The sequence below is a fragment of the Felis catus genome, chromosome E2, assembly GCF_018350175.1.
Source record: "Felis catus isolate Fca126 chromosome E2, F.catus_Fca126_mat1.0, whole genome shotgun sequence".
NCBI classification, from domain to species: Eukaryota; Metazoa; Chordata; class Mammalia; order Carnivora; family Felidae; genus Felis; species Felis catus.
The window spans coordinates 26,485,784-26,498,829 of record NC_058382.1 but is presented as its reverse complement, the minus strand read 5'-3'; the positions used below and the strand labels follow the sequence as shown (position 1 = coordinate 26,498,829).

General features: G+C 35.8%; 1 protein-coding gene across 3 annotated transcripts in view; it reads right to left on the bottom strand.

The window, feature by feature from the left end:
• LONP2 (lon peptidase 2, peroxisomal) overlaps positions 1-13,046 on the bottom strand; it is a 105,262-nt gene that overhangs the window by 77,700 nt on the left and 14,516 nt on the right. For all 3 annotated transcript variants that reach the window (XM_023245149.2, XM_045046512.1, XM_003998012.5), the window contains exons 5-7: positions 9,493-9,656; positions 8,085-8,179; positions 1,651-1,909 (exon numbers count right to left, since the gene is read on the bottom strand). In XM_023245149.2, coding sequence (XP_023100917.1) covers positions 1,651-1,909; positions 8,085-8,179; positions 9,493-9,656 — 518 coding nt within the window. The remainder of the gene's footprint in view (positions 1-1,650; positions 1,910-8,084; positions 8,180-9,492; positions 9,657-13,046) is intronic.

The following is a 13,046-nucleotide window of genomic DNA, read 5'->3' as shown; positions in this document are numbered from 1 at the left end:
AGTGTTTTCCACCTCGCCTAATGCCAATGATCTCGTGAATAAGACAAATGGAAAACAAGACATTATAAAAAGCATCATATTCTTTTTCCCCTACAATCCAATTTTAATCCATATTCACCAAACTGTAAATATGCATTTAAATTACCCTTGGCCATTGGCAGTTGTTCACTGCCTGCACTGGCATGCTTTTCAAAGCCTTCATTTATAATTTAGATTGCTTTAACAACTTCAAGACTGATGGTATGACCTTGAGGAGAGAAGTTTTATCTTCAGTTCAATAACTTTCTATTGGAAGTTAAGCAGATTCTTCAAAAAAAATTTGGGGAGGGGGGCACCTGGGTGGCTCAGTCGGTTAAGCGTCCAACTTTGGCTCAGATCATGATCTTGCAGTTTGTGAGTTTGAGCCCCACAATGGGCTCTGTACCAACAGCTCGGAGCCTGGAGCCTGCTTCAGATTCTGTATCTCCCTCTCTCTCTGCCCCTCCCCTGCTTGCACTCTGTCTCTCAAAAATAAATAAAAAATTTAAAAAACTTTTTTTTAAATTGAGGTATCACTGATGTTAGTTTCAGGCATACAACATTATATTCTTTTATAAGCATTCATGATTTCTACATTTCTAAATATTCTACATTTTAAAATGCATACACTATAGGTATATATGTTTTCTCACAACTTGCAACTCTTAGGAACCCTTAAACCTTGAAACAGAAGTTCATGCTTTCCCAAAGCATCTTCTAATCTGAGCAACAGAGACCACAGAGAACATAAAACAATTAACGTAACATGCAAATCTGATTCTAGTAATGTCAGATACACAGACACAGTTCTCACAGTTTAATGTATTTTTATAGAAAGAGGGCCAAAAATGCAAGGACACATCTTAATAATTACCCTGAACTTTCTCATTATTCATATGTATACTGAAAACCAGCCTCCTTAAAGAGTTTAAACTGCAAACATAAATTTGTTATCAAAGATTTCGTACCTTCTCCTACCTCCCCCAGCTGTTGTACTTTATTTTTTAAACTCTAAGAGTTAAGGGTCATTATGAAATGCTACTGGGCCAAAGTGCATGTAAAAACACTGTAATATCGGGGCGCCTGGGTGGCGCAGTCGGTTGAGCGTCCGACTTCAGCCAGGTCACAATCTCACGGTCCGTGAGTTCGAGCCCCGCGTCGGGCTCTGGGCTGATGGCTCAGAGCCTGGAGCCTGTTTCCGATTCTGTGTCTCCCTCTCTCTCTGCCCCTCCCCCGTTCGTGCTCTGTCTCTCTCTGTCCCAAAAATAAATAAAAAAAAGTTGAAAAAAAAATTAAAAAAACAACAAAAAAACACTGTAATATCTAACCATAACTAATTTATAATTGCACTCAAATGAGATTCCAGAAAAGCCGAGGCAGAGACTCACTATCCATTGTCATACAATTACCAAGGTTAGTTTGGGTATACTATTATGGTAGAGGCTCTAGGTTAGCTATAAATGTCCTACAGATGTACCATAAGTAAGTACTGTAAATATCCTTTCGATCCACGGTATTACAAATATCCCTTTGAGAAAAAAAATATACATACATATATTATGCCTTGGCTTTTGAGGGGCTCTAGTCAATTAAAACAGAGAACCAGAGATTGAACTGAGAGAAATATCTTACCTGTGTCCTCGAATGTCAGACTGATCACACACTCCTCCAAGTGCAATCCTGTGGAACTCTCGACCAAGAGTCTTGGCCACTGATCTTCCCACACTTGTTTTACCAACTCCAGGAGGGCCAACAAAGCAAAGAATGGGGCCCTTCAGGTTGTTTTTCAGCTGTCTGACAGCCAGGTATTCCAGCACTCTTTTCTTCAATTTTTCCATAGCATAGTGATCATTATCCAGAAGAATCCGGGCTGCTCGAATGTCCAGACGGTCTGTCAAATAACCCAACAGAAGCACTTTTTGAGATGCTTGAGATACTTAAAAATTTTTATTTATTTATTTTAACAATATTTATTTATTAATTTTGAGAGAAAGAGAGCACGCACACATGCACTAGTAGGGGAGGAGCAGAGAGACAGAGAGAGAGAATCCCAAGCAGGCTCCACGCTATCAGCACAGAACCTGACACAGAGCTCAATCTCACAAACCGGGAGCTCAATCTCACAAACCAAGAGGTCATGACCTGAGACGAAATCAAGAGTCAGAGGTTTAACCAAACGAGCCACCCAGGCACCCAGCACATAGAATTTTTAAATGCAAGAACTCCTTTCAAGGCTGACAAGAGTCAAAATATGTTTTAGAAAATAAACATGACAAGAACAGAAGTGGATCTTTCTACATGAGTCTGCAGGGAGACCTGGCTTTTTTGCTTAAGAGAATTTAGTATCAACAGAACTAGTAAGCACTACATAATTAAAAATTCAAGGAATTAATACTCATTTAATTTTCTAGATACACATTATTTATACGGAGACATAATTTCTACATATTCTATTTGTGCTGGCATTTGTTCCTTCTTTTTTAAAGTTTTTTTTTTTATTAGAGAAGTAATGTATGCTCATTCTAGAAAACCTAATGACACGAATTAAAAAAAAAAAATGAATACAGTTACCCATAATCTCATATCTTCAAGAGAGCATCTCTACCTTCACTTTGGTATGTATTCTTGCAGGTTGTATGTGTTTGTGTGTGTATGTGTATATATGTGCTTTCAGACCGATTTTTCAAACTGAGAGTATATGATGCCTTCAAGTTTTGTTTTTTCACTTAATATATATTACAGACACCTTTCAGTGTCAAATGTATTTTTTAGTAATACTTTACTGGTTACATAATATTCTATTATTTAATTATCCATACTCATTTAAATAATTCCCTATTGCTAAGCATTTAGGTTATCTACAAATGTTTACAGTTATAAAACAGGCTTTGCAGTGCATCCTTGTAATTAAATCCCCACATATATCCCTAATTATTTCCTTCAACTAACCTTCTATAGACAGAAATGCTGGATCAAAAAAAAAAACAAAACAAAACATTAAGATGTAAAGAACTGTCACAGTCTCACCAGGAAGGTATGAATTAGGTTTGTTTCTATAGCCAAGCTTTCATCAGGTTTACTGATGTGCTTTACTACTTAAAATACTTATAGATTAAATCATTAAATACTCATGGATGCCAGCATGAATTCATCATCTGCATGACACCCAGGGGTAATACATGGCTGCATAATCATACTGATGGTGAGAGGAGAGGCTGGGAAAGAGAAAACACACACAAGCCTACTCTTTCAATCCATTATTTGGAACTTGTTCTGCATTTTTCCTGCAGAGGAAAAAAAAAAAAGCCTTTAATGGTGGTTTGGTTCCCAAGTTAGTCTGAAAAACCTAGCTAAGCAGTAATATATGTATTTTAATTACAGTACTGTTGCTTTTACTTCAGGCTGACTGATTTGGAAAGGGAAAAACAAAATTTCTTCCCCCTTTCCTAGCTTCAGACTCCAACTAACGAACACATGAATAAATGACAGGAAGTTTTCCAACTGTTAGGCACTGCTAACCCAGACTCTAAAAACCTACCACAGCAAACACAAAAGAAAACTTCAGACCAATTCCATTTTGTATAGCTCTAAATATTAAAATGCTAATAAATCAGATCTATTAAGAATAATCTACTAAGTCCCAGTGGTATTTATTTTAGTTATGCAAAAAAGTTTAACATTATGTTATCAATATATTTATTACATCACCATGCATAAGAAAAACTTTCCATCAAAATGTCATTTTGTACCATTTTGTCACTTGTTATAATGTAACACTCACCCCTAATTAACATTTACTAGTTTAAGAACAGAATTCCATGCAATTTAGAAAAAAATGATGATACTCTGAAGGAAGTTTTTCTTTTTTTTTCTTTTTTTTTTTTTTTTTTTTAAATTTTTTTTTTTTTTTTTAACATTTATTTATTTTTGAGACAGAGAGAGACAGAGCATGAATGGGGGAGGGGCAGAGAGAGAAGGAGACACAGAATCCGAAGCAGGCTCCAGGCTCTGAGCCATCAGCCCAGAGCCTGACGCGGGGCTCGAACTCACAGACCGCGAGATCATGACCTGGCTGAAGTCGGACGCTTTACCGACTGCGCCACCCAGGCGCCCCGGAAGGAAGTTTTTCTAAGAAACATGCCAAGTAAAGACAATTTTTAAAAGTTCCTCAAACTTTTTTTTTTTTTCAACGTTTTTTATTTATTTTTGGGACAGAGAGAGACAGAGCATGAACGGGGGAGGGGCAGAGAGAGAGGGAGACACAGAATCGGAAACAGGCTCCAGGCTCTGAGCCATCAGCCCAGAGCCTGACGCGGGGCTCGAACTCACGGACCGCGAGATCGTGACCTGGCTGAAGTCGGACGCTTAACCGACTGCGTCACCCAGGCGCCCCATAAGTTCCTCAAACTTTTAAGGAAGACAATTTCTATGCTATATAAATTATTGTGTCTTTTCTATATAGGATACGTTTTTTTCTGATTATTCTTTTTAATGGCTCAGAATACATGCTTCCTATTTTGAATAATACATGTAAAATAATACTTGTAATAATACATGTAAAAAATTTAAAACTTACCTGAACATATATTTCTCTATTTACAACTGAAAGACTTAAATAGTATCTACTGGCTCTTTCTATTCAAGATGGGAAAATTAGGAAACTTCTTTCCTTCAAATCTTTCCTTTCTGCTTTTGAGGATTGCTATTTAGGTAAGCTTCTCTTTCAAAAATTATGAAAGACATTTTCACGGTTTTATAACCACACTCATAATAATTATTTAAATCTAATTCCATACAGAAATGGTTTAAAAGTTCAACACACTTCCTTTTTTTTTTTTTAATTTTTTTTTTCAACGTTTATTTATTTTTGGGACAGAGAGAGACAGAGCATGAACGGGCGAGAGGCAGAGAGAGAGGAGACACAGAATCGGAAACAGGCTCCAGGCTCTGAGCCATCAGCCCAGAGCCCGACGCGGGGCTCGAACTCACGGACCGCAAGATCGTGACCTGGCTGAAGTCGGACGCTTAACCGACTACGCCACCCAGGCGCCCCACAACACACTTCCTTTTCTACCACAATTTATGCATCTTCAGTTCTCTGCTGGAATACTAAAAGATGAAAAGTATTTTCACGTGGGGGTACATGAGTGCTATGCATCTCTAATGCTAATACACATCCAGCAGAAACTCTCTTGAGTTTCTGGCATGTGGGTGGCCTCCTTCCCTAGTTGTGAAAATAATAACAGCTTTGTCCCATTTTTATATTTTGTTTATTTCAGTAAAGGAGTCAGCACTCTTGTATTCAAATAAACATTTTGCTCCGAAACCTATACAATTATACTGTATAAGCTTGGTAAAAATTCCTGATTATTAATTAAGTTCAGTTTTTAAATAGGACAAGTGGAGAGGGGAGGAAGCTGCAAGCAACTCACTAAGCTACTAATGACAATTAATCAAATCTGCAATTTTAATATTCAGGCCATTATACTATATCTACTATATGCACCCTGCATTTCTCCTAAGTCAGTAGTTAAAATAAATCCTGAAGCACAGAAAAATGTTACTGAGAGAATACCAAAATTTCAAAATAAGGCCCCTAGGGTTACCAAGTTATCTAGATGCTCTTCAGCCTGTGCACTCGTCCTACTGTCAAGAAAAAATAGCAGGGTTTGAAAATTGTCGCGACTGCATCAATGACAAATACCTATCAAATATATATCAACATGGAAGCTTGGCAGGTGAAACAAAACGGCAGCAGTTAAATAACACAAAGTTGAAATGTAACTGTCTTTCCCAGGTCTAAACTAACAGGCAGCAGAGCCCTCTCCAAATCTCACAGAATAGGACCACTTCACTTAAAAAAATAGGCACCGAGTGAACAGAAGCTTACCAGAAATAAAATGGACCTCCCCACAGCCCAGCTAGATCCAGACCAACAACTGATCTCAAATTGATCATGTGGCACAAAGAGAGGCTGATTCAATGGGACCCCATGCTCTCCGGCATTCATCTCACTATGGAGTTTCCAAAAAATACAAAAAATGTTTTTGAATTAAGAATTAAACCGGGGTGCCTGGGTGGCGCAGTCGGTTAAGCGTCCGACTTCAGCTAGGTCACGATCTCGCGGTCCGTGAGTTCGAGCCCCGCGTCGGGCTCTGGGCTGATGGCTCAGAGCCTGGAGCCTGTTTCCGATTCTGTGTCTCCCCCTCTCTCTGCCCCTCCCCCGTTCATGCTCTGTCTCTCTCTGTCCCAAAAATAAATGTTGAAAAAAAAAAAATTAAAAAAAAAAAAAAAAAAAAAGAATTAAACCAAGAAATTTAGCTGCAGTTTGGTAAAGCACTTTCAACTAGAAGGCAATGTTGTTATGCAAATATGATATAAGAAATAAATTTATTAGTATGGTAACATAACAGCTCTATATATAGGAGCCAAAAAACTGGAAACAACCTCAATGTTCCTGACACATAAACGCATACACAAATTATTAATCTATGCAGCAACATGGATGAACCTCTAATGCTGAAAGAATCAGAAAAAGCGAGTACATGCTATATCATTCCATGTGTGTAACAGTTTTGAAAATATGAACTGATCTATAGTGGTTGTTTGGGGATGAGGACGAAAAGGAGGGAGAGAGGGAGGAATTAGGGAAGCATGAGAAAATTTAGGAGGCGATGGGTATGTTCACTATCTTAATTACGGTGATGGTATTACAGATACATACATATGTGAAAACTTATCAGAATGCACATATTATAGATGTACAGTTTACTGTTTATCAATTATACCACAATAAAACTGGAAAGTAAAGCAAAATTGCTTCTGAAAAATTTCTTCTATAGTTCACTAGTGCAACCTGATTTAATCTAGTGAAAATTTACAGATTCTCAGAATTTAAGAGAGAACAAAGATGAATTAGCTTTTTAATTTTATAGACAAACATTCAAACAGAGAGAAAAACTTAGGAAAAAACCCAAAATCTAGAGAATGGGACAAACACAAAGTTACGGAGCATTCATGAAGGAATAATTAGCATAACCCAGAATGTAACTGCTTTCTACAACAAGAACCTAAGAACTGTAATATGATTGAAATCTAAGGGTAGTCAAAATAAAAGGAAGATGATTAGGTCAATTTCATCTTAGTACCTAGCCATACACATTAAAAATGTGTTAGACGATCCTTTCCAAAAAAATGATTAAGAAAGGAACTACTTTAACCTTAACATTGTCCTGGCATAGTTAATCTAACACAAAGGTGCTTTATTCTGGGCCCTCTTTGAGGGGAAAATTTTTTTTTAAGTTATCAATACCAGAAAGAATGGTCCTCTGTAGGTTAATAAGCAAGTATTTTTTAATATTAAAAATTCAACATCCTGTAATCTGGCATGTATAGCATATCTTATGTGGGGGCACAAATGTGTGTTTTAGAGCTAACATTTAAAAAAATCTCTAGCGTCTTTTTTAAATGTAAGAATTTTACTAGCCAGGATAATAAATCTTTAAATTTTCACAAGTCAATCATACAGCTACTCCTATGCCAACAGCAGTTCAGGTAATCAATCCACTGTTGAATTCAGCAGACCTTGTATGTAAATTTAACAATAGAGCATCTAAATACAGTGTATTTCTCATCCCAAGATAAAATAGCAAATACACAGGAAAGAGAACAGGTCTAACGAAGGACAGAAGGATAAAAAGAGTTTAAATTTAATAGGGTTTTATATGAGAAAAATAAGATTCCAAATGGTACAACTGTTCTAGTACGTAACTATATGTAACTATTTCTTTAGATGTAAAAGTTTATCTTCTGATTGGCTATTGGTATTGAGAAACACTTATATCACTCTTATAGAAAATCCTATTTTCTCTAAAATCAGGCAAAAGGCACTTTCATGTAGCACCTTCTTTTCCTGTTTGGTCCCAAGACCTAGATGACACAAGTTCACTGCCTAAATACATCTAGAACTACAGTAACAGTAAGATAATCAATGATATTTCAATAGAATCTACATGAGCTTTCTGAATGACAATCAGACTGCAAAGGCTGTTACTTTGTTGGCTTACCAGTTGTACTTTTGTTCCAAGGAAGTTCCACCATAAGTTCTAAATAATTTCTAGTCAGAGCATATTCTGGCATCGACTGAGGCATTTTTTTGAGTCTATGGGGAAAGAATACATAGCAAAATGTTACACAACATAGAATTCCATAAAAAACACAAAAATCCAGCATATATATCTCCGTTTCTGGGTCAGATATATCATGAATAATTGATTTAAGAAATCTGGCAACATTAAAAAAAAAACTAGTTATTTTGTTTTGTGAAGTACTTATGGAACAAAATTAAACAGATCCCTGCAAACTGGGGAAGTGGGGGAGGGAACACTGTATCTGATTCTATCCTGGAAATTCAACCTTATCAGTATCAGTATCTCGCAGGGGGAGTCTCAAGTCACACTTACCTGATTTACTTCTCACAGTAAGAGTTAAGTGCCTAATCATGCATAACACAATAATTATTTACTTTTTTTGGAATCAGAAATAAAATTATCTTGTAAAAACAAGCTAACATCAGATATTTAACTAAAAATACAACTTCCATAATATATGCAGTATTTAACAAAGTATTTTGCCCACAAAAGATGTTCCTCATTTATTAACCAATGCCAGTGAATATAAAATATCCCTCAACTACAACTAATCTTCTTATCTGTGAACCCAGAGTCCAATCTTTTGTTACTGAGCATTCAATTAGGTTCATTATAATTCACTAATAAAAGAAAATGCAACACAATTATAATGTTTCAAGTACATAAGGAAAAAGTTGGTTTTCTATTTACCCCTGAGATTATTCATGTACCCTATGATGTCATCAAGGTTTCTGTGTACTTTCTTATGCAAAGAGAAACTGACAGTCCCTGCCCTCTAGGGTTTACAATCTTCTTTCTAAAGAAGAAAAAAGTGACATGTGAAGAGCACAGTGCCAATTGAACATTGTGTCTAAACAAAGCACAGCCCATATTTAAGACAATGAAAAAGCAGTTAACAATAGTGATCATATTGACAGCATATGAGGTGGAAGCAATGTACCACTTAACACTCAGCCACTGAGAAAAAGATTAGGGAAGTTGATGTTAATTCAGGAGTATTAAGAATCCTTTAAAAATCAGTTTCCAGTTGAGGAATGAAGAGGGATAACCTGAAGATTCTACAGATCACAGCTCTAATCTGACAATTTGGAAAACCATGAAAGATAAGAATTGACAAAGGAAAGATAAAATGAGTGGTGGTTTATGACTATACTAAATATAAGAAAAGGAGAAAGATCAAAGAATATAAAACAAATAACTCAGCTTTCAGTTTGTGATCCAAAGAAGCAGTTTCAAGTTTCCATGACCAATAATTTTTAATATTTATTAATAAGCAAAATGAAAGTGCCAATGAATGAATAGCTTCTTTTTAGCTTCAATTTACCTTTTTATCTCTTTGACACAGACTTTGTGGGCCTGTTCTGGCATACTGGATGTTCGTATTTTTTTCTCTAGCATGACAATGTCATCATGATCTTCATCCTCATCCTCATCTTCTAAGGCACCTGGGATGTGTGTAATCCTTCTAATAGGACGTATTGCTATAACCTAAAGTAGAAAGTAGAAGAGTAAAACTGTGTTAAAATAAATTGGAAATGAGGTACCTAGTTACACACAAGATTATAACTGGTGCCGAATAACATTTTCATGGTTAGGGTCTACATCTTTAGGAACTAAGTTCAGAATGATAACCAAGAGACACAAACACATATGGAAGCAGCAGAATTTAAAAAGTGGATCAACATAAAATGGACATGATTCTTTAGTATATGCTTATATTACAATATAAGAAAAAATTCAAGAGCTGGCTACTAGAAATAATGAAAACATCTAGGAATTATTTTTCTTTGAGCTACTATTATAGCCACTACTTTCTTGATTATATTACTACTTACCAATCAGCAACAGAATAAATTCCATTTTTCCTCCTAGATTACAAAATTTCTTTCTAACATCTTTAACGTTTCCACCATTGGCTCTGTTCTCTTTGTCTCCAATACACAGAAAAGTCTTCCTCCTTTCAAATACTTTATCTTACCTATATCACTTACCTACACATTATTTACATCCCTTCTTGCAAAGTTCTGCTTTTCCAACAAGTGGCTTTGATCACTACTTCCCCACCCTCATGAATTACTTCCATAATCTCTGTTTTGTACTTTGGCCTTTATCTCCACTGTGTTGAGAAATTGTGCTTTGAAATCCAACAACCATCTTCTGTGCCAAGTCAAATGGTTTTATTTTGTGTTCTCTTTCTCCATGATCTGTATCACATTTTAAAACTTCTAAAATGCTCTTTTGAAATTCTCAACTCAGTAATATCATGAATAAACACCAGCCATCACTGGAGCAAAATGATACACTGGTATTTAATTTAAAAGCCTGGGAATTTATTTTTTAAACTATTACTTATTTAATACATTCAAATATAAAACATTAAGAACACAAATAAAAATACAACTTTATAAAAACAAAAATATTAAATATATACTTTTAGCCTACATAATAGCAGATAAAATATTTTTTAATGAAATATTAAATGAAAATTTAAAAAAATTTAAATGAGAGTTTTAAAAAGCACATTAATTTTTTCATCATTGAAACAAAAGTACTTTTTTGTGCAGTTTTTTTCCCAGCTACAAGAAAGTGCCTTTCAACTCTTAAGGGAATAGGCAGAGAAAGCTTTAGGCTTAACTCCAAATATCACTCTCTGATTCCTACATTTTCAAGTAACTGTCACCTGGGTGATCATTTTCTGGAGCAATTCTGAACACTTGTCTCCTTAAGCAACGGTAACACTTAATTGATAAGAAGCTGCAGTTCTCTGTGTCGGCCAAGACAGAGTGTGCACTTGTCTTTCTACACAAAATGGATAACTAAATTAATGATCTGATCTCAAACCAGAAATAATTCACATTTCTGCTTTTTGTTTTAAATGGCATTATGCCATTATGTCCTGAAACACAAACACCAGACAGGCTACTCCTGTTTCTGTCATCGTTCTCCTCCAGCCTATTTTCTGCTCCTTTCATTAGTCCCATCAGTGAGGAATCCTTCTTTCTCAATAATGTATTCTTTCTGATGAAGGAACACTTCTGCGCTGATGACCATCAAATCTAACATTATTCTCAACCTTTCACTTACTTTCCAACAGCCTTCAGAGAACTATCATTTCCACTCTTGTCCACATCAAATATATTTTCTTGATCTTAACTCTGCCCACACATAACAAAAGTAAAACTGATAGCTCAAGGTAGACTTCAGACAGACCTCATATAAATGTAATGTATGATAATGAATGTATCACAAATCAATGGAGAAGTGAAGAATTATTTATAATACTGTTGAGTTAAAAATCGGTAAAAGGTAAACTAAAAGTGGGTATTTGTCAAATCACTGGAGGATAGAGGACTCTAAGCTTAGAAGACAGAAAAAGACTTACATAGTTGGACTAAATGAAAACAAAAATTTTTATAAGTTAAAAGCAAAAAAGTCAGCTAAATTATGGTAAAACATAGTGATACAGTCCTCCTAGGAAACAATTTTGTAGTATTCTTAATACTACTTAAGTTATAGATCATTTCAGTGGATGCAGAAAAGGCATTTGTCAAAGTACAACATCCACTAGTGATAAAATCTTTTAACAAAGTAGGTCTGGAGTGAACATACCTCAACATAATTAAGTCCATACATGAAAAACCAATAGCTAGTATCATCCTCAATGGGGAAAAACTGAGAGCTCTTCCTCTACAGTCAGGAACAAGACAGGGATGTCCACTCTCACCATTTTTATTCAATATAGTACTGGAAGTCCTAGCCACAGCAATCAGACAACAAAAAGAAATAAAAGGAATCTAAATTGGCAAGGAGGAAGTAAAACTTGCACTATCTGCAGATGACATGATATTATACATAGAAAAACTGAAAGACTGTACCAAAAAGCCACTAGAACCATGAATGAATTTGGTGAAGTCACAGGATACAAAAATCAATGTACAGAAACCTGCTGCATTTCTATACACCAAAAATAAAGCAGCAGAAAGAGAAATTAAGGAATTAATTCCATTTACAATTGTACCAAAAACCGTAAGACACCTAGAAATAGACCTAACCAAAAAGGTAAAAAGACCTATACTCTGAAAACTATAAAACACTGATGAAAGAAATTGAAGATGACACAAAGAAATGTAAAGACATTCCATTCTCATGGATTGGAAGAACAAATATTGCTAAAATGTCTATACCACCCAAAGCAATCTACACATTTAACACAATCCCTATCAAAATACCAACAGCATATTTTCACATAGCTAGAAAAATTTTAAATTTGTATGGAACCACAAAAGACTCTAAATAGCCAGAGCAATCTTGAAAAAGAAAAGTGAAGCTGGAGGCATCACAATTCCAGACTTCAAGTTATATTACAAAGCAGTAGTAATCAAAACACTATGGTACCGGAACAAAAACAGACACATAGATCAATAGAACAGAACAGAAAACCAGACATGAACCCACAACTATATGGTCAATTAATCTTCAAAAAAGCAGAAAAAGCTATATAATAGAAAAAACACAGTCTCTTCAAAAAATGGTACTGGGGGGGCGCCTGGGTGGCGCAGTCGGTTAAGCGTCCGACTTCAGCCAGGTCACGATCTCGCGGTCCGTGAGTTCGAGCCCCGCATCAGGCTCTGGGCTGATGGCTCAGAGCCTGGAGCCTGCTTCCGATTCTGTGTCTCCCTCTCTCTCTGACCCTCCCCCATTCATGCTCTGTCTCTCTCTGTCCCCAAAATAAATAAACGTTGAAAAAAAATTTTTTTAAAAATGGTACTGGGAAAACTGGACAGCAACATATGAAAGAATGAAACTGGATCACTTTCTTATACCATATATAAAAATTAATTAAAAATGGATTAAAGAGCTAAATGTGAACCCTGAAAT